At 38.2% G+C, this 22,926-nt stretch overlaps 1 protein-coding gene across 2 annotated transcripts in view; it reads left to right on the top strand.

Moving 5' to 3' along the window:
• adka (adenosine kinase a) overlaps nucleotides 1-22,926 on the top strand; it is a 164,095-nt gene that overhangs the window by 36,820 nt on the left and 104,349 nt on the right. For both annotated transcript variants that reach the window (XM_084391105.1, XM_084391106.1), the window contains exon 4: nucleotides 8,488-8,566. In XM_084391105.1, coding sequence (XP_084247231.1) covers nucleotides 8,488-8,566 — 79 coding nt within the window. The remainder of the gene's footprint in view (nucleotides 1-8,487; nucleotides 8,567-22,926) is intronic.

The raw sequence follows: 22,926 nt of genomic DNA, 5'->3' as shown, positions 1-22,926 counted from the left end.
GTGTTTAGTTTTTCTTTGTGTGTGCTCTGTAACCCTACACTGAGGTGCTCTGGCAGATCTCCCATCCACAGTTCTGATCTTGACCCATTTCAGACCATAACTAAGATGTGTTCTGCAGTTGAGCACTGGGCACAGAGTGCAAGAGGTTTTTTTCATGCATGCATTTGTGTGTAAAGGGTAATGTGTTTGTGTGTGCGTATGCTCGTGGTTTGACTTGCTTAGCTCAGTCCCACGCACTGTGGTCAGAATGGTTAGTATTTTTTTTTCTGTAGGCCGAGGAAGTGTGTATATTGTTCCCACGCTATGAAGAGTTCAGGGTCCCGTGCTCCAGACAGGGGGCACTCGCGGCCTCTGCACTCAGCTCTGACCCAGGCAGCACGGGAATGTTGGAAAAACGCTTTATGATACCAAGATGTTTGTAAACGGACAGCATGGTTAAGTAAACTTCAGTGAACTGTGTTTGCCATGTGAAACCGAAATCTCTATTTGGTTCTATTCTGTCAAACTTTTAATCGCTTTTTTTTTTTTTTTATCCCAATTTTTTCATGCCTTAAAGTCTTTTTTTCCAAACCTTTCTTTCTTCCATGAAACCAAAAATGTGATGTTCAGCAGAATGTTTCTCTACAATGAAAGTGGAGTATAATGGCAAGATCCATTTTACAATTTAAAATAACTCTTTTCTTTTTTTAATATAGTTGGCAAAGCTGAATTTTCAGCAGCCATTATCTCTAGTCTTCAGTGTCACATGGTCCTCCATAAATCATGGTAAAATTCTGATTTGGTGCTCAAGAAACATTTGTAATTTATTATCAATGTTGAAAACAGTTGTGCTGCTTAATATTTTTGTGGAAACTGTGATACATTTTTTTTTTTTTTTTTTGGATTCTTTGATGAATAGAAAGTTTAAAAAACAACATTTACTTGTTTGCTAGTTTTTATGTGAATAATGACCAATATTTTGATCTGTTCCTCACACAAAGCTATTGTGTTTAGGCTTGCTGCAATAGTCTGTGTTACCAGTGTTACACTGTGTTCAGCCGCACACCGATTACATCACTTGCCCATTTTGGCACCACCCCCCACCGGTGTTTAGATTTTTTTTATAGTAATAAAAATAATTTAATTCAGTTAGAGAACAGGACCTACAATTAAAAAATGTCTGCATATTCTATTCAGCCGAACAAGAGTCGCATCACAGATCAGCAGCAGGAGTCAGATTTCATTTGTCTCGTGACGAGTGAGACGAGCTAGTGTATAGCAGTGGCCAGCGGTAAATTATTATTATTATTATTATTATTATAAAAAATTTTTTTTACCGGGTATGCTGGGCAGTGTTGCCAACTTAGCGACTTTGTCGATATATTCAGCGACATTTCAGACCCCTTTAGCAAAAAAAATTCAAAAAAGCGACTAGCGACAAATCTAGCGACTTTTTGGACAAACCTCAGTAACCTTTAAATGTTGCCAATACTGTCCTGCGAGCGCGAGGTCCCCGCTGTCACTCTCTCTAGCTGCGTCTACCTTGTTCAGTGAATGGCCGAGAGGAGCAACAGTTCATCTGAGCGCATGGCTGCTGACAGATGTGAATGAGTAGTGTTTTTCCATGGACTTATCTCTTATCTGCTTTTCTTTTGTTTTATATTTAAAGAATTTAGTTTGACCATTTTAATTTCCTTTCTTTTCTTGTGCTTAATACTTGTAATACTCACTATCACAGAGCTTTAGTTCATCCAGTTCCCGAACTCTCTCAATTCAGGTAATTTTCCACATAGGCCTATAAAAAATTACCCTGGTAATCCAGAGTTCTCGCGAGAGCACAAGCTGAATTTGCTCAGCGAGTTACTCTGGTGTCGAATAATGATGCTCATTAAATATGCCCCTCGATCTGAGCTGCACCAATCACATTGGGTTATCTGATATAGGCGGGCCAGAGGCGAGCTAAACAGATGACGAAAGCGCTGTGACGTCGAAGTCATTAGTAAACATTGCATGATGGCCATGGATGAACACCAGTTGTTTGAAACGGCTTTGGCCGCTACAATGAACGAGTTAGACTTGGCTTTTTATCTAAAACAGGAACAGAAGACGCCGCTCGAATCGTTCCTTTGCAAGAAGGATGTTTTTGCTGTTTTGCCAACCAGATACGGTAAGAGTATAATCTACCAGTGTGCTGTGCTGGTAGCTAAGCGTATGGGGTTCATCGTTGTGATTGGTCGTAGTGTTATCCAATTGCGTGCAGTGAGATTTTCAAATGCATGCTTGGTGCCGCCCCTCGAGCTGGGCGATTTTCATTAGTCGACGCCAGACCATTAATCTTTTAGATTTAGGTCTGGATTTCCAGGCTAATAAAAAAATGACTAAATACAGTATGTGAGGATTAATTTAGAGAGAAAACACATTAGGCAGGCAGAACGCAAGTACGAAGCGATTACGTCATGAATATGCTAATTGACGTATGACGTCATCTAGCGACTTTTAGGGAAGGCGTTAGCTACTTTCCTGTGAAAATAGTTGGCAACACTGATGCTGGATGGTGCGTTATGTCAAAAATGCACCTGGTGCAGATGGTTTATTATAAGAGACGCTCATGTTCACTCTGCTCAGTTGCTTACTCTCATGACACATAGCAACACAGCTAAAGTATGCCTTCACAAGCACCCGTAAAAGCGTGTTGAGTTGAGTCAGGCGCAACGCGCGAAAGGGCCGATTGCAAAATATGCTGCATATTTGTAATTCCGCTAGGTGTCCGTATAGTGTCGCAGAAACTACATTCTTCTACTTTAAACGGCGTCGGCTGGGGACACACATCTAAATCAGAGACGAGTGACGACAAATAAGAAACACCATGGCTGGTGTCAATTTTAATGTATGCCAGAAGTGTTTTTTATTTATTTATTAAGAATTAAAAATAAGTGTAATATAATAAATGTTAGTAGCCTGTTATAAATTAAATAAAATATAAGTAAAATCTAATTAGAATAAATGTAAGTATAAGAAAGTATAACTATTCTTTAAGAATAAGTTGAAATAATGCAAATTGATGACTTTAACAAACGCTTAGACTATCGATTAACAGCCTCGGATAGTTACAGTAGGTCTGCTTACAGTTACGTTTTTGTTAAAAAATAAATTTCCTTAATGGAGAAAACAAAATACTATGAAAATAGTTTCAGTTATGACTTTTTTTCACTTGATTTAGTCTAGTTAGTTCTGTATCAAATACAATGTGTTGAAACATTTTTCCTCTTGGGCGAGCGATTCGCGGACAGCTTTCCCTGTGCGTGAAATCCCCCATTTTCCAGCAAATCAATGAGAACGCGGGACAGTGATGATGCAGATTTGAAGAAAATTACAGTCGTTTGGCAAATAAATAAATTATAGTTACATATGTAGTGCCAACATTTTATCATGTAAGCTTTATGGGACACCTCAAACAAGGGGATTTATAGTAATTTATAGTGTTAATAGTAATCAGCGAGTCAACGAATGGCTTGGGGATGCAGAGCATATGCAGCTTATTTGGACTGCATATAAGGTGTTCCTTGTATAGTGGTGTACAAGGACAACACTATACAAGTGGTGTATAGTACACAAGTTTCAAATATTTGTTTTTATGCATAAAATGCGTTTGTTATTTGGAGCTTGGCATTATAAATCACCATCCACTTGGATTTTATAGAAAAGATCTGCTTGGACCTTCTGTCTCGTGATTATAGTGTTCATAAAAAAACGGAATGGCATGAAGGTGATTTAAATGACAATTTTCATTGTTAGGTGAGCGGTCCCTTTAAGAGGCATCTCTCACAGGCACTCACAAGGAAGATGCACGTGATTATGCTCTCAAGGAGGTGTCACTCCACTGTTTACAAAAGCTTCAAAAGGCTCAAGACGAGCTGGAGTGAGAAACTGGTGCATTTGTTGTCGGGCAGCATCTCGAAGAGCCTCAACATGCCAGCCATCTCCAGCCTGAGCCTTTTGTTGCCAAGCGTGCAGAGCTCCTGTTGCTAAAGGAAGTACTTAAATGTGTAGTTATGTGAGATCCCTCCTCACTGAAGCCAGCCCCCTGCTGCTTCTTCCTGCTCCTTGGCTGAAAATGAAGTGTTGCTTGATGGGCTTTTCCCCTCTGACAGTGTCACAAGAGGAGTGACAGATCCGTGGGAGAGCTGACCCACCTCCCAGAGGAAGTGCTGGGAGCCAGGGGTGGCCCATTCAGTGCCCAAAGGCCACTCTCTTCTAATGGAACATGATAAGCTTTTCATGAGGCACTGTGCAGTGCTGCTTTTGTGCGCCCATGTCTCTGTGGGCTCGGTACATCAGTGCCGTCATCGCCTTGCTCTGAGTTCATGGGAACATAAATTGTGTAATTGAGAACCACACCTAGTTAAGGTTACCTTCCATGGCTTTCTTGGCTGGAATGTGTGAAAACAACAACTAGACCTTGTTAATGACAGTGAATCCAGTCAGATAAAATTACTTTGGATTTATTTTTGGATTTTTGTTACACTGATTATAGATGGCCAACAGTAAGTATTAAGTTAGCGTTGTCATGAAATTTGTTTTGAAAAATGCATGGTGTTGATGAATTGGACCAAATCCCTCCCCAGATTTTAGTTTTTGTTTTTGATAATCTTTTACACTCTGATCACAGCATCACAATACAGAAGAAAAGATCTGTCACAAATTCTGTACCAATGCGACTTTTAAGAAAGAAAGTTACTGAAGTCAATTGCTAAGGATGTCTTCACACTTGGCATGTTTGGTTCGATTAAAATGAACCCTGGTGCGATTGCTCTGTTAGTGCGGTTAATTTGAATAAGTGTGAACGCTGCCATCCGAAACCCTGGTGCGCACCAAACAAGCGGGTTGAGACTGCTGAAAAGGTGGGTCTCTTTTCCAAATGAACTGGTGTGGTTCGAATGATATATGAACGCAACACGGACCAAAGACGTGTAAATGAACCAAAAACAGGAAGATGAGACCCTAAAAAGGGTGACGTATGTATGTATGTATGTATGTATATATGTATGCATGTGAGGTTTATATGATGATACATTTTATTTATATTACGCTTTTCTCCAACCCAAAGCGCTACACAAAACAATATACAGTAGCCTACCAATATTTAAAAAGAGAAAAAAACAAAAAAACAATTAAACATTACAGAAGTTAATGAATGTACACTTCAGAAACAAGCATTTTTTAAAAGATAGGTCTTTAGAGACTTCTTAAAACAGTCCAGTGTTGGAGAATTTTTAATCATTAGAGGAAGTTTATTCCACAACCGGGGAGCTGTAGCAGAGAAAGAATGACCAGCCATCGATTTCAATTTAAATGTGGGCTGCTGAAGAGTAGAAGAGTCGGAAGAGCGGAGAGAACGAATTGGAGTGTAAGGAGCAACTAGATTACAGAGATATGCCGGCGCTATCCCATGAATGGCTTTATATGTTAAAATCAAGATTTTAAAATCAATGTGCCGATACTGGAAGCCAATGGAGTTCATAAAGAACAGGGGAAATATGCTGCAGAACAGTTGTGTGTGTCAATACACGTGTGGCCGAGTTTTGAATATACTGTAATTTCTTAATATACTTATCAGGGAGAGCCGAGTAAAGTGCATTACAATAATCTAGTCTCGACGTAATGAATGCATGGATAAGCCTTTCCACATCTGGCAGGGATAAAGAAGATCGAATTCTGGCAATATTTTTTTTATGAAAAAATGCAGATTTTGAAATTAATTTGATATGGGCATCGAATGACAAATGTGAATCAAAGATAACACCTAGATTTCTCACCTGTGATGCTGGAGCCAATAACTCAGAATCAGTGAACAGATTTAGACAGTTATGTTTGTGCAAAGCTGCCGGCATACCAACAAGTAACAGTTCCGTTTTTGATTCATTAGGCAAGGCAAGGCAAGTTTATTTATATAGCACATTTCATACACAATGGCAATTCAAAGTGCTTTACATAGAAGAAATTAAAATAATAAAAAAAGTAAAAAAAAAAAAAAAAAATACAGTACAGTACAAACAGTCGGACGAACATTGGGACAGTGCTCATTCAGTAAATGCATAGCTAAACAGATGTGTTTTGAGTCTGGATTTGAAAGTGACTACTGTAGGAGCACATCTGATCTCCTCTGGAAGCTGGTTCCAGCTGTGGCTGGCATAATAGCTAAAAGCAGACTCGCCATGCTTAGAGTGAACCCTTGGTATTTCTAGCTGATATGATCCTAATGATCTGAGTGATCTGTTGGGCTTATATTCGGTGAGCATATCTGCAATGTATTGAGGTCCTAGGCCATTGAATGATTTATATACCAGTAATAATACTTTAAAATCAATCCTAAATCTAACTGGGAGCCAGTGTAAAGACCTGAGGACTGGTGTGATATGTTCATATTTTCTGGTTCTGCTCAGAATCCTGGCGGCAGCGTTCTGTATGAGCTGCAACTGTCTTATGGTCTTTTTGGGAAGGCCAGTGAGGAGTCCATTACAATAATCCACCCTGCTGGTGATGAAAGCATGCACAAGTTTCTCTAAGTCTTGTCTGGAAACAAAGCATCTAATTCTTGCAATATTTTTCAGATGATAGTATGCTGATTTAGTTATTGCTTTAACATGACTACTGAAACTGAGGTCTGACTCTAGTGTCACACCAAGATTCCTGACTTGATGTTTAGTTGTTTGACCCCTAGAGTGAAGGTATGCGTTCACCTTGAGAACTTCATCTTTGTTTCCAAACGCAATGACTTCAGTTTTGTCTTTGTTTAACTGAAGAAAGTTTTGACACATCCAACTGTTTACTTCATCGATGCATTGGCACAAGGAGTCAATGGGGCTGTAATCGTTAGGTGATAGGGCTAAGTAGAGCTGTGTGTCGTCTGCATAGCTGTGGTAAGCAATTTGGTTCTTTCTCATTATTTGGCTCATTGGGAGCATATACAGGTTGAACAGGATTGGCGCAAGAATTGAGCCTTGAGGGACTCCGCATGTCATGGATGTCCACTCAGACTTATGGTCTCCTATACTCACATAATAACCTCTCCCATCTAAGTATGACCTGAACCATTTTAGGACTATCCCAGAAAGCCCCACCCAGTTTTCCAGCCTGTCAAGAAGTATGTTGTGATCGAGAGTGTCAAATGTGTCGACAGTGTCAAAACAAATTAAGTTTAAGATAATTGTCGTGCATCCATACCTTTATTTCTTCCAGACATTCAGTAAGAGCAGTGATTCCGAGATTAGGATCCAGAAGTGTGCTAACATAGATCTGCATGCCATCAGCATAACAATGAAACCCCAGACCGTACTTTCTAATAATGTCACCAAGCGGCAACATATGCAGAACAAAGTAGGTCCAAGTACTGACCCCTGCGGGACTACCTGCTGAACTAATGTTGCCTCAGATTTGTTTTTCCCCAGACAAACATACTGAAAACGATCAGTTAGGTATGATTCAAACCATTGAAACACAACACCAGAGATGCCTAACAAAACATGCAACCTGTCAAGGAGGATATGACATATAGTGTCAAAAGCAGCGCTAATGTCTAGCAGGACTAAAATGCTGCAAGCATCCGTATCAGCAGAAACAAGAAGGATATGTTGGCAGATATCAGTCTCAGACATCAGTGTTGTATGGAGAGGAGCTTGGTGTGTGTGGTTTTCATGTTCGTGTTTGTACTGCAGAGGCCGCGGGAGGTCATATCCCTCAGTGATTCAGACTATTTGCATGCTGTTAAAATCTGTTGCACACCGGTTTGGGGAGGATGCTTTTCTCTGTAATAATGTCCAGACAAGGGGGTAGGTTGCTTGTTGCCTTTGTTTGTGTCTTTTTGTTTGTTTGTGTGTGTGTGTGTGTGTGTGTGCGCGAGCATGTCTCTACATGCTGAGAGATGCGTGCAGAAGTACAGTACTTCAGAAGTACAACACTTTCTCAGAAGGCTTACTGCCCTGCGGCACAAGGCTTCAAGTCCCCCATTTCCTGTTTACAGTGTCTGAGGTTTCCTGTTCTCGATGCATCTCCACTGGGTGATCTTGCGATTGTACTCTGGACAAGGCCTGTGTTAAAAATAAAACACCCTTGTTTCATCAAAAATCTGCCCATTTATGTCTATTTTGTTTAAATTGTAATTTATTCCTATGATGTTGAAAACAGTTGTGCTGCTATTTCAGTGGAAACCATGATATTTTTATTCATAATTCTTTGAATGAAAGTTAAAAACAGCATTTATTTGAAATAGAAATCTTTTGTCACACTATAAATGTTTTTACTGACCTCAAAATTGTAGTATTGTAGTGTATCTTGAATGAAGTCTATTTTTTCTTAAAACAGTGAACATCCTAAAATATAACATGTGTACTATATGTATTATGTACTATATATATATATATATATATATATATATATATATATGTATGTATATTCTATGTGTACGTGCATTGTCTTATGTAAGCTTTTTTCCTCTCTTTTGTACTTTAGGTTTGAAGAGATGGTCAAGAAATTCAAGGTTGAATATCACGCTGGAGGTGCCTCTCAAAACTCTGTAAAAGTCGCACAGGTTGGTGCTCAAAGCTACAGCCAGTATTTATTGCATGCAATGCTAGCAACGACAAGGTCATGAATACCCATGAAATGCATGAACAGATAAAATGTATAGCTTCAATGCAATGTTGCTGTTTAAAAAAAAAAAAAAAAAAAACATCTGCCAAATGCATCATGCACTGCTCCCACAGGTGGACAGGAACAAATGGGTGTACCTAAAATTGAATATTTTTTGGCTGTAAATAATGCATAAGATCACAACAAACACAAAACATCTTTTTAACTATCTAAAATCTACTTCCTCGGTAGATTTGGATGTGTTTAAATTTCTGTTACTTTTTAAAAACAAATTTTGGGAGTGTTATATTTAAATTCAGTGTTTATTTATTCATTATTATTTATTAAATACAATTTGTTTTAATTCATCGATTTATTTTTTTATTTTGAAATAAACCACTTTGTTAGCTACAAGCGTTCACACTCGCATATAAGACAGCTAAGATTCCTGAGAGCTATTGGTCACTTTGGTTCTGCAGTGAGAGTAAGTTCAACTAAGTAAACAGAGGCCTATAATAGAAAATGATGAAACATAGGGGTGTAACAATACACTGTTATATTGAGAGATTGCGGTATAAAAATGTGACTCATCGTTGATGTAAACAATATGATTCGTGACATAGTTAATTTTATTCAAGGCTCAGCTTACTGTATTTATAAAGTATAATTCACCCAAAAATGTAAACTGTCATCATGTACTCACCCTCTTTCAAACCTAGATTTTCATTCAACTTCCAAACACAAATGAAGATATTTTTTATGAAATCTGAGATATGTCTGTCCCTCCATTTAAAGTCATGAAGTCAAAAATGTCATGAAGTCATTGTAAAAAGAACTATCGAATGGTCTAATCCAAATCTAAGTCTTCTGAAGAGACGCAATGGTTTTATATGATGAACAGATTTACAATGACATGCATACTGTAGTAGCCTTAACATAGACGTTCAAATGCTTGCATGACGCGCGAAAACAAAAGCATCTAAAAATGAGAGTGAGTAAATGCTGGATGAACTAACCGTTCATCAAAAAAGCTTGCATTGAAAGTGCGAGTACTGCATGAGACAAAAATATTAACTTTTTGTTTACTACATAAAACTACTATATATAATGTTGAATATAATGTATAATAAGGCAGTAGGGTAATATTTGTGGGTCCTGATAATTATAAAATAATATTATTATTTTAATAATAAAGTAGTAATAACAAATTTTGGCTTAAAATATTGCGACCGTATCGTGAGTTCGGTAACGCGATTTGTATTGACTCATGACCTGAGTGTATCGTTACACCCCTAGAAACATGTTTGAAATGTGTACATTTTGTCACTTTTGGTGGAGTTTTAACTTGAGCTCTGGTTCATTTCTGGCCTGTATGCCCATGCACAAGTAAGGTACCATAAAACCATCAAATTTTTGTGAGAATAATGTCAGGGGTAAGATTTGTGCACAATAATTATTTCACAGCTTAACTTTTAAAAACTTGCTGCATGCAGTGTATTTATCCTTTTTTTTTTTTTTTTACTCTAGTTTTGCAGGTTTATATTTGTTACATCAGGCACAGCAAGATTTAATGTTGGATGCATCTTCCTGATTTATAGCCCAGCAGAGAAACAGATATCTTAAGATCTTTTCAGCCCTTCACTTTTGCTGGCCTAGTTTGCAGCCATTCTTGGGTTAGAGCGTTTCCAGAAAGTCTAAATATTGTTTTTCCTTTTTTCAAACTCGTTCCTAGTATTCCCAAGAAATGATGCTTCAAGTCTGAGTGGGATATTTTATTTGTGTGATATTGTTTAAGGGTAACAACAGAAATAATCTGAAGTCCCCGATGGTCCAGTTGGGTGCTGTCACAGCAGAGAATGAGATCTGCTCAAATTGCCTTGTTGCCCTCAGGGCCCAACTAGACTGAGTTTGATTCCTCCAGCACATGTCCAGTACCGCTGTATACTTTTGCAGGTGTCTGCAGACATCAACACTTTTAAGACCTCAGATACAGGAGTTATTTAGATATATATTATCTAAATACACATATGGAATTTTCTGATGATCTCCAGATGATGCACAGCATCCAAATCCACAGATGCATTAGGCTGCAGAGGCTTTCACACGCAGTGCATCTATCACCATGAAATACAGACCTCGGTGTGTGATGAGGTAAGACCGTGGATAATCATTTGGGAATCTGCCAGTGCAAGCAAATGTGATTTCATTACTTAAGCGTCTGACTCCTTGTGTTGTCGGGCACATTTGTTATGACCCGGATGCATCCCGAAAGGACTTACAGAAATGATTCTTCATATAAGTCTTTCTTTTTCTGCTGTGTTCCAACATTTATTTTGCTTAACAGGATTTGCTGTAAACGTCCTTGTGAGGATGTCTGCACTATCTTCCAGCTCTTCACCTGCAGTTGCAGATAACAGAGTCAGGGCGGTTAAAGTTGTGCCCATTTTAAGCAACGGTAGTTACGGAGGCTCCCAGTGATATGTGGGTTGTTAAGCAGCAGTTTGATCAGACAGCTCTTCAAAGCTGGCTCGCTTAAGAAGGGAAGCTTGATGCGGAACCAGGCCTCTGAGATTAACACATGGCAGCACCTGGAACGCCAGGAGCAATGCAACCTGTGTCGATGTCGTTGAAAACGAGAGCTTTCAAATGCAATGACATGGGCTGCCTTGTGTGCGTACATCAAAGCACCCATGTGCAGATGAGGTGCTCCAATCGGAGGCTGTTCTCGGCCTCAGGCACTGCTTGGCAGACGTGGGAGGGAGCATGTTCCGCTCCCAATACCTGACCAAGATAGGTAGACCATTTACACAGGAACAACCAATCATTGGAGAGGCAGAGCTATCTTGCTCCCTCTGCATCACCTTTTCTCTCTTCTCCCCTGCTTTTCCTGAGACCATGAAATCAAACAGATCACCATTTTTTTGCTTACTTATCTTTTCTCCTTTCTCATCCTTTCAGTTGTACAAAACATACATAGCAAAAACACATTCCCCAAAGCATCTTTCTTAAACGCTCAGTCACTCATAGTTCACCTATAAATGAAAAGTCTGTCATCATTTACTTGCCTTCATGTATGACCTCTGTGAAAACTAAAGTTGGAATACTGGCACTGTCAAGCTTCAAAATGACAAAAAGATTTGTGCAGTATATTCATTGAAAATCAAAACCGGCCTAGATCTCCTTCACAACAGTTGATGAGACTATTAGAGGCTTCTGAATTTTTTTTTTTTTTTTTTTTTTTGACAATTACGAATTATTTAGATCTTTTCAGTAAATTGGTTGATTCAGCTCTCAAAACCCAAACCAGAATGATCCAGTTTAAAGGGATAGTTCACCCAATCATTTAAATTTTGTCATTACTTACTCACCTTCAAGTTGTTCCAAACCTGTATGAATAAAGAATATATTTAAAAGAATGTTGGTAACCAGACAGTTGACGGGACCCATTGACTTCCATAGTAGGAAAATAAATACTATTGATGTCAATGGGTGCCGTCAACTGTCTGGTTACCAACATTCCTTAAAATATTTTCTTTTGTGTTCAACAGAAGAATGAGACTCATACAGGTTTGGAACAACATGAGGGTGAGTAAATGATGACACAATTTTAATTTTTGGGTGAACTATCCCTTTAAGTCAATGATTACAATGGTTAATACTGATGATGAATCAGCTAGTTATCAGTGATTTACAACTACCACCTTTCAACTGTTTGTCACACAAAGCTATCAAATGGCTTTGGAAAATATAGGAATGAAACTTGAAATTATAATTGTATGATGTTTTTACATCCTATTTGAAACCTTATTGCAACTGCATGGAAAAGAGCAACAAGCACATTCTTCACAATTTCTCTTTTTGTTTTGCACAGAAGAAAGTAATTTGTGTTTGGAACAGCATACGGGGGAATACATTATGACAGAATATTTATTTTGTGTGAACTATCCCTTTAAGGCATTTCATTCTGTTACCACATACATTCCTCATCCTTCTATAAAGCCTAGGACGTCAATATAAATCTATTAATGGTTCAGCTCTAAGCCTCCCCGGATGGTTCTTTTGATGTGTCTGAATTGGTAAATTTGTGCAGGAGACATATAGTCTTAGTCTGACAGGCACCATTCTGCCCCACAGGATTTTCACAGATGAAGACTCTCACCTGCAGAAAGTAACGATCTTCCATTCTCTTTATATAGCACTGCAAAGAGAACGAACCAGCACTGCTCTACAGCCCCAGACATCAAAGCCGGGGCAGAGAATCACACTCTGCTCCACTGTATATACAATGTTCCCCAAGCATTCTTCTGCACTGTGATCCAAGACTCGGCTCCATTACATGTGCACCCCTGGTGTGGCCCCTTGAGCAACGGAGAGTTTGAGAGGGGAAGAGGCTGACACTTACCAACAGAGAGAGCAGTTGTTAGGTGCTGCCTCCATTGGGAGGTTAAATTACTCCTCTAGAGCTCAGTAGGCCTACAGCTTTGAACAGTTGCCACTTTTAAGCACATGCATATTGTTGCAGGAAGATATTGAGAATCTTAATGAGGCTGATAGTCTGAAACGTGATGTTTTTCAGAGCAAATTCTAACATCTTAGGAGTAATTTTGTTGGTGTTTAAGTCAAAACATTTACATCTTTCCAAATCTAAATGACATCCTTTATCCTGTGGAACACAAGAACATTCTATTTATACATCTCCATACAATGGAAGACAATGGTCACTAAAACTGTGGTTACTAATATTCTTCAAAATGTCTCCTGTTGTGTTCCATAGAAGAAAGTCATACAGGTTTGGAATTACATGAGCGTAAGTAAATGATGACAGAATATTCATTTTTGGGTGAACAAAAGCAAAAAGATATCTTTACTTCTGCAACCTTTTTTTCCTCAACTTCTGTTCTTTTTTCCATTTGTCGCTGGCCCATGATGCCTTCACAGACTCTTTTTTTCAAAGTGGTGAGGGGGCCCAACCTTGGACTCAAACTGGACTCTTTTATTGGAAACACATGTGCACTCTGTAGTTGGAACTCCTCTGTGAAGAAAATCACTTAGCTCTTTTCAGCACACAAAGGCCTTTCCCAGTTCATATTTTTTGCATGGAAACTTAAATTGGGGAAAAGCTGGTGCCTAGAACCAGACATCAGACTAGAAGACGAAACGTTCCATGACCTCATGTTTGACTTGACTTACTACTTTGCTTTCCTTTGGAAAAAAAAGTCTCTCGTGTCCATCTGACCTTTCTCGATAAAGAGTTAATATATTTTTTTGTCTTTCATGGAAGAGCTAGTCTCAGGGGAAAGGGGAGGAAAATGGCAAATGTTACACGTGTATCAAACTTGGCAGGGGGAAACATTTGGACGAAAGGAAATTTCAGTTAAAAAGAAAGGAAAGTTTGAAAGCTCTGAAGGCTCATGAGATTAACAAGACACATACCAGGGAACACTAAACTCTCCATGGTGAATGGGCGCAACATCTGTGTCCGATATTCGAAATGGAGAGAATGGAAGTAGAAGGATGTCTCAATACCTCACTGTATGCGATTGAGGATTTAGATATGTGTGAGTGTGAAATTCTCTTTTTTGTTCTGGATCTCTGCAGAGGGAATGTTTAATATACTTTGTGGACAGAGAGGTTGTCTGATTAATGATTGCTAAATACCTGTAGGTTTTGAAGATGATGTGCAGTGAGAAGCCAAAAACAGTCCCATCATTAAGCTTGCTCCTCCATTTCTCTACAGAAGTTTAATTGAATGTTAACATCCAAAAGTGCCAACTTCTCAGACAACTGCGCTGCCAAGAACAGTTTATTTCCTTCCTGAGTTGATGAAGGGTCACAGCCAATTAGGCGCCCTGAAAAAGAAAAGAGTAACAGACTCACCTTTACATTCCTGGAGAGCAGCAGACTGGCATCCATTTCCGTATTGTGCAGGAAGCGATGCATTTCTCGTAAGGTCAGAGCAGTTAGAGGTTACACCCAAATGCTGACGGTGAGCTTTAGCAGGATTCTTGTTAAATCACACCTTTCCTTCCACCCAAATGTTGTTTACTGCAAATGTGAAGGGGTGGAAACTCTAGACTGTACCGTTGTTGACTGCCCTGTCTGTGGCTGGAGCACATGTGCTGTGTCTTAGCTAATATTTCATCATTTGTGCCTCATAGGGAGTTGGAGAGCAGAGCAGATCATAACAGCTCTAATCTTTGGTTTGATCAGTCCACTGGCCTCCCAGCAGGGGCTCCCAATTCTCTTCAGGCGCTCTCGTTTATCAGAGTGCTCTTGTCTTATCTCAAGACCTCATAATCTAAAAGGGTAGGTGATACACTGTTTCCCACACGGTTCTCTATCTTGGACTTTATTTATGTGACCTATAAATCCATTCAGCATGGTTTCACTTAAGAAAAAAAAGATACACCTTGTCTTACGCTCACGACAAGTAATACACACGCATGCGAAATAGCCAAGGGTCATAAAGGTCAGCTAGTCAATTGAGTGACATGGTAGGTTATCTAGTTTTTCTTTTTTCTTTTATTCGTGTGTGTTTATAACAGTCCCATTTGTTCAGAAACATTTCTGTTCATCAAATAGCTGTAAAACCAGTTCAATGTAAAAATATTATTATTAATATTTGTCACTAATAGATTAGTAAATAAATACAGCACTTGAGCTTTCTGAAGGATCATGTAACACAGTCGGCTGGAGTAATGATGCTTTGCTGTCACAGGAATAAAGAACATTTTGATATGCACTAATAGAAAACAGTTATTTAAAATTGTAATAATATTTCAAAATATTACTGTTTTACTGTATTTTTAATCAAGTAAATGTGACCGTGAAAGAACATTCTTTCAAAAACATGTAAACAAATCACAAATAGATAATGTGTGTGTGTATATATTAGTCAAAATTGCATACAATTGTACATGCATACATACATACATATGTGTATACACACACACACACACACACACACACACACAACACACACACACACACACACACGTGTGCGGCCCTGTTAAAAACCCTTTTGGAAGAGACATTTGACTGTTCCATTTTGCTACTTTTTTTTACGTTTTCTGACATGAATTTTGTGTCTTAAGGCAGCATGTCAAATAAAAAAAGTTAAACTTTTAAAAGAACTAACTGCGTTCTTTCCTATCCTATTGCACTTAGTCTCCGTTCTGAATCTAATCATTCGACTAGTTGTTCAAGCAACCTACTTGCTAGGTGATTTAGAAAATGTTGTTTTGTACATCCCAGATACAACACAAAGATGTAAACTGATGCACTCTAACAGTTAATTTCCCAAATAAACAACCAAAATAAATCAGCTTTTGCTTCAGTGATTACATTTTTGCATGCCAATGGTGGCACGTGTGCCCAAGGTTACCGACCTCTGATTTAGTGGTTCAGGATGACACTTGTCATGACCTTGGAATTAGACCCTGGATAGCATTGTGACAGGCTGCCATTTACTGCCACTGGTTCCGCATTCCGTGTAATCGTATGACATTTGTTACACGATATAGCATGGTGTTGTTACAAAGGCAGCAGAGATGAGTCAAGCCTGGGGACATTGTGGAAAGGTCAAAGTGAGTGGCACATGCATAGACGCCACGTGTATTTATAGATGCAGGCGTTCAGATGTGACAAATGGTGATGAACACAGAACTCTTAGATCCTTCCAGCACTTAGTGTTACGTGACATAGTGAAGGTGACGCTTCCCCCGCATTATGAATAATGATTAACTGCAGGCAACCGCCAAGAAGGGCTTGGTGGGGAGAGATATAAATAGACTCTGTCTTTTGTTCATTCGCTTGCTATCACACTAAAGTAGGGGCTCAGACTGTAGGAGGAAGCAATGAGGCATGTGGGATATGGCAGAAAAAATACCTTTTCTCACTGTTACTAACAAAGCCATACTGTGCGTGAGCATTTGCATGTACACACACACCCACAGAAGCGCGTTCAGAATATGGTTGACCTTTCGTAAGCACATGGCCTTGGAATTAATGAAAAACATACGTTTAGTTTGTGTGTGAGAAATGGCATTGAGCAGCTGCCTTGCTAATGTTTTGCAGAGCGATGGATATTGTTAATCAATGTTTATAATCTAAAGTTATATGAAGATCTCACTTAGCATTAATGGGCTATAAATGATGCAGCTGAGGCGTGTGGTTTATGGTTTACTGCAGCGTCCTGCCATGTTGGCAAAAAAGACTAAATGAAGCATGAAAATGTTGGAGTTATGCGATAGACCACATTTTTCCAGTAATGCTCAAGAACTTCAAACCCTTTTTTTTTAAAATTTGCATTATACTGGAAATCATTTAGCTTCGTATCCTTTAAAAATCGAATAATTGTTTATCATTCCCTATATATATATATATATATATATATATATATATATATATATATATATATATATATATATATATATATATATATATATATATATATATATATATATATATACAAATTTTTTTTTTGTTGATTAAAAATCTGATGCATGAGTTTTGAAGTGTAATTTGGTATTTTACACTTGTTTACTTCTACTTGTTGCATTCTTGACAGAGGTAGTGACGTGTTTTGTGAGCGACTCGTTCAATCTGAATATTTTCAATGAATCGCTTTACATTGGTCTGAATGATTTAAACCGAGGTAATGAGTTAACATGAGTTGACATGAGTTAAACAGATCCATCTCAACGATCTTGTTGCGAATAACTTAAATTTTGGTTTTTACCTCACATAAATCTGTCATTGGAACTTGTATGATTTGGAATATAATGTAAGATATAGGCCTAATGCACATTGGTGGTGGTTGAGGAGATTTTCCCCCCTTCTATGTAAAGCGCTTTGAGTACCCAGAAAAGTGCTATATAAATGTAACAAATTATTTATAATTATAAGAGACGTGTGTTTTTTGTGTGTGTGTAAATCACTAGCTGCTTTCATTGTGAGTAAAAAACAATAGCTTTTAAATACGGCCTGATTTCTGAATTTGTGTTCCATGTATCATAATACAGGTTTGGAACAAAATGAAGGCGAGTAACCAATGACAGAAGTTTTATTTTTGGTTGAACTGTCCTGTTAAAAAAAACCTCTGGTGTACACATACCACTGGTTAGGAACTGCACTGATAGACTACCGTAAATAAAAATAATAGGTTGTTTAAGTTGACGTGCCTGGAGCTTAAAAAAAACCTTTGTAGTGTTTAAATGACAGATTTATTAACAAAATCCAATAGGCTTTGATTTAAAATCAGATCCTGTTTTTCTTCAACATGAGCTTCTTAGGAATCAGTCAGTGGATTTAGTCAATGGCTTTACTGGTGGCTTGGTTGTAATTCTCACCGCTCCCTGAATTAAATTGACTGCAGCTTTCTCAGGTCTTAATTAAAGCACTCATTCATTCAGTACTAAAACCGTGCGGTTTCTTGTGTGGTTACACAATCAGCTCCATATCATGTGCCTACATATAAAATCAATGTCTTGACTAAACCACCGATAATATGCGGGATACAGTTCACAAGCTGTGGGCTGTATGGATTTCCATATTGCTTAATTTGCTCTTACAGAGTGTCATAAGCTGGCGGGGGTTTAACAGTGTGGATAGTGCCTCGTAAGTAAGCTTGTTGATTAATGTTATATACTCCAGGGAGACGTCAGAAATTCATTTGAGGCACGAACCTCTGAACAATTTAGATCGAATGAGACATATGGACATAAACTGTGTGTTTAAGGGTCTGAGGGTGAAATACAAAACTTCTCATTCTCAAACAAACGCACTCGACATCCGTGCACTTTGTGCCCGCTTTTATTTTTGGCTGATTTAGTCATTTGCTAGCTAAATTGTTACAGATTTCTTTGAGGACAAAGCTTACAGAGAGCACAGCCTGGTCCTGACTGTCATTTAGCATCGGCCTATCCTGGAGGATGAGGCGCTTTGTAGCCGTCCGCTCAGTATTCATGACACGCCACTTTGCTGAACACTGGGCCCCTGGTCCGTCTCATAACTGGAGCACTAACAAAGCTGTTCATTTGGCATCATCACCCGCTTCTGATATAGAACAGACAGAGCTCTCGCTTAGTGTTTCTCTCTCAGCAAATCCTATTATCAGCGTTGTTTTTCTTTTCTTTCTAACTTAGGACTTGGTCCAGGAAATTAGTCACTTCCTTCCAGTTTATTTGTCTATAATGGAGCACAACACCAGTGTCCTTTTATTGATGAACATCTGAAAAGTAAAGTAGTATTATGTTTTTCCCCTAGCATCATTGCAGCTTAACCATGGCCTTTATTTACATGCCCATTAGTCCAATAACTGTGTTTTGGGATCTTGGTTCTGAGCAACTGTACTGGTAAGTAAAAGAAGCACGTCAGACTTCCCAGATCCATCCAAAAGCCCCTTAAGTCATGCGAAAGATCTCGGGCAGTAGTGCAAAGGCTAGCTGGACTACAAGAAAAGATGCTTTGGCCTTTTAAGCTTCTGTTCATTTCCCGCCAGCCCCTGATTCACTCTCTTGTTTATATTTGCTCTGCTGGAGTCTTAATGCGGTCCTGAGGAAGCCTCCAGATAAAAATCGATGACAGATGTAACCAGGAGAAAAAACAGCAATTACATGGAAAGTCATATTTTAGGGTCGTCATCCTCTTTTCCCCGGGTGTCTTCTGTCTTACTGTCTTTTACTTGCTTATTTTAATGTTTCATAGTCTGGAGCAAAGACGTTTTCTCCAGGGAGGCAAGGGAGGCAGTGCATCACTTAAAAAAAAGTTTGAAGAGAAAATAATCAACGGTACAAAAATAAAACAACATGAGGCATCTCTCTTGAGATTGTTGCATCTTGAGGTGGCAACAGGCAATCTGCACAAATGGGTGAAACTGTTTGAAATGGACCGCTGTTAATAACCCAGTGGATTGTAAACAACTCACTAACTTGGACATCACTTTCAGTCATGTTTGAATCTGAATGAAGTTGAAATTTCGTGAAATGATGAGTAATCTGTGAGTGATTCAGGTTGACACCTGTGGCGTTTATGAATAATGCAGGGTTATTGTGGTCATGGAAAACCTGGAAATATCAGGGAATTTTAGTATTATGGTTTCCAGGCCTGGAAATGGAAAATTAAAATTGAAATCTCTGTTGAATATAAATTGTTCTAGTTCTACTCAGCTCAAAGATATTTTGTTACTGAGAAATTGCACTTTGTGAGTGTAATCACAATGCATTTACAAATGATTAAAAAAAAAATCGTATCCACTTACTGCGAACGGTTGGAAAAGTAAAGTCTCAAGGTCTTTGTCATTCTTGTATACTTCTCAAAGTTGTTGCGTTTATTTAAATACATAGTTATAGAGTAAAAAATGACCAGATGACCAGGATTTTATATACAACTTTATTTTTATTATTATTTAAAAAGAAAGACTTTCACAAATTATTCAGCAAGGATGCATTAAACTGGCTGCTAAAAATTCAGCTTTGGCATCGTAGGAATAAATTACATTTTAATAATATTTCACAGTATTACGTATTTTACTGTATTTTTGTTGTGTGTGTATATATGTATTTATACCATGGTCTGTCTAAATAATCAATTCTGATTGGCTGTAAGGTGGGCTATAAAACCGTTTAACACGCAGGTAGTTCCATTGTTGTGCTGTTTCTATCGAAACACACAGAGATCGAGACTGTGCTGCGCAGTGCGCACACACACAAACATTCAGGTGCACAGAAACACTTATCACTAGAGATGCACCGATTTACCGGCCAGGTACCGGAAGTCCGTTTTGCGACTTTCCGATTCTGAGCCAGTCTGTTTTGTTGCCAGCGGCACAGGCAATAATGTCAGCTGCGCGTTCTCGCTCTCTTCTCTCCAATCTGTATTGGCAGGTCACACTTACAAAAAAATTGAGAATCGGACAAGAAAATAGCAATCAGTGCATCTATACTAATCACCGCTGCCCTGCGACTTTTTTTTATAAAATATCTTTGCTAGTGAATCGCTACATTATATTTCTAAGCAATGAGGGGGTAACATCTCTGCTTTTGAAGTAAACTTCGTAGTTAATAGAGAGAGACGCTGAACAGACTCAAGTAATTCACACACACACACCTCTCTCTCTCTCAAAATAACCGTCAAATATTGCACTGCAAACATCAATAACAGTTTTACATTTTCAATGCTGGCAAATGACCATGGTATTAGCGTGATAATCCACGGCTAGCTGTGCATTAAACTATTTGAATGCACTCCGTGGAGGCAACCACTCGGGTGCATCTTTGCCTTCACGTTAAAAAAATAGTTTTACTTGTATTTTGTTTATAATAGGCTACTTATATTTCATATTGATTATATTTTACTATATTTATAATAGAAGTATAATATATTATATTATTTTAGCACGCCACATAACCAGTTTAAGAAGTCACCGCTCGCTACTGATAGATAGATTTTAGTTATTTTTTTAACAGCTGAAGCAGGGCAGATAAATACAGGTTATATACATTTTAGATGACGAACACATCCTTGTATCTGGTAGTGTCAGTACTAGTCTTTTCTTGATCTTTTTCACTTCCCAAAACGACAGTATTGGAGGAGTATATAGAGAAGATGGAGAGTCTAAGTGTTGAGTGACTGTGAAAAATGAATGGGGGGAAATGACAGGAGCCTAGTGACACACAGCAGGTGACAGACAAGATACTAACATTCTCCCTCTTACCATTGCATGCTTGCTCAAGCTCCCTGCAGAGCTGCAGCCTGCCTTACTGCGCTGGGCTTTTTGGATGGTAGAGCTCATAGGATGCCACTAAACCAGAAAAGTCTGCCAAATGGTGTGGAATCTAAATCTTTCCACTCCTTCCAGCCAGAACATTTTGTTTTTCTGTTCTGAAGTTGTGATCTGAAAAATGTCCTTTTTGTTCTTTCACAGTGATGTCAGGAATATTTGGGTCATTAAGAAGTGCGGGAATGTGAACCTCTTTCATATCCTAAATGCATGACTTTCTTCCTTTGAGAGCTTGACTCTAGTTTGTAAGGCAGTTTTTGCAGTTTCATAGTTCCTAGATCACTTTTGCCCATGTCAGGTCACGGTTGAAATGCCAAACCAACCTTTAGTGGCATTAAAGTTGTTGTCGCATTCAAAAGGTTCAAAGAGAAGGTCTGACTCATAACACCTCAGCTTGTAACGATTAATGGACTGATTCAGCTCTTTTCTATCTTATTGTCTATAAATTTGAGCACAGTGATGGATAAGGTTAGGTAAAACTGTGTCACGCACAATATTATTGTGAACTGAACAATAGAAACGCAATCCTTTATCTTGTTTAGATATGATTCTAAAGCAAGTTCTCTTTGGATGTTTATTTTAACATTGGACCGTTGAGTAGCAAATGAAGGAAAGTCTTTGCTCAGAAGTTCATCAGAGGCCCCCGTTTTCCCAAGATGACAGGAGAATGTGCCTCCCCACCAAAAAGACAGAATGAATTTGGCCTGTCCAGAAATGAGCTGTTCTTACAACAAAATTAGAAGCAGGCAGGTTCCAAGAGCAAAGCTGGCAAGAGTCACGATGTCTCCATGTTATTGAGAGGACCACCAGGGATGGATTTTTCAGTCTGTTTTTAATCGCCGTAATATTCTCTGTAAAAGAACTGGCTGGAGGCTGCAATTTACTGCTGCATTGTTACAGATCAGTTTCTGCTTGTCATTAAGTGTGCCCAAACAAATCGCAAATCTGTAGAGTTTTTCCTCTTGATTTTTATTTATTTATTTATTTTGTTCGCATCATTAGTGACATTACTCGGTCTGTTTTTTTTATATAGAAATGTCTGATGACCTTACTTGAGATGGCTCAAAAGAATGTTTAGATTGTGTGAGTCACTGTCTCCCTGTCTAGAAAGCTAGATAGATGAATCCATTTGCAATCATCTACTTTATTTTATTTATAATGATCTATTTTATACAAAATCCTACCGAAAAAAACATCTCTTTCTCTCTCATTTAAAATGTTATATACATTATATATATTATATAAAAAATTGTGTGTATATATGTATGTGTGTGTGTATACTTTTTTTTTTCTTCTTTTTTTTTTTAAAGAAATAGTTTTTATTTAATAGGGATGCATTAAATTGATCAAAAGCAATATTGAAGACTTTTACATTGTTTCAAAAGACAAAAGATTTACTTTTCCAAATAAATGGTTCTTTTGAACTTCCTATTCATAAAAGTATCCACAAAAATATTAAGCAGCACAACTGTTTAGGACAATGATGATAATAATAATAATAAACAATTCTTGAGCAATAAATCAGCATTGTAATGATT

This window comes from Rutilus rutilus (assembly GCF_951802725.1).
Source record: "Rutilus rutilus genome assembly, chromosome: 20".
Lineage (NCBI taxonomy): Eukaryota > Metazoa > Chordata > Actinopteri > Cypriniformes > Leuciscidae > Rutilus > Rutilus rutilus.
Note: the sequence above shows the minus strand (reverse complement) of the source record. Positions and strands in the feature narration are given on the sequence as shown.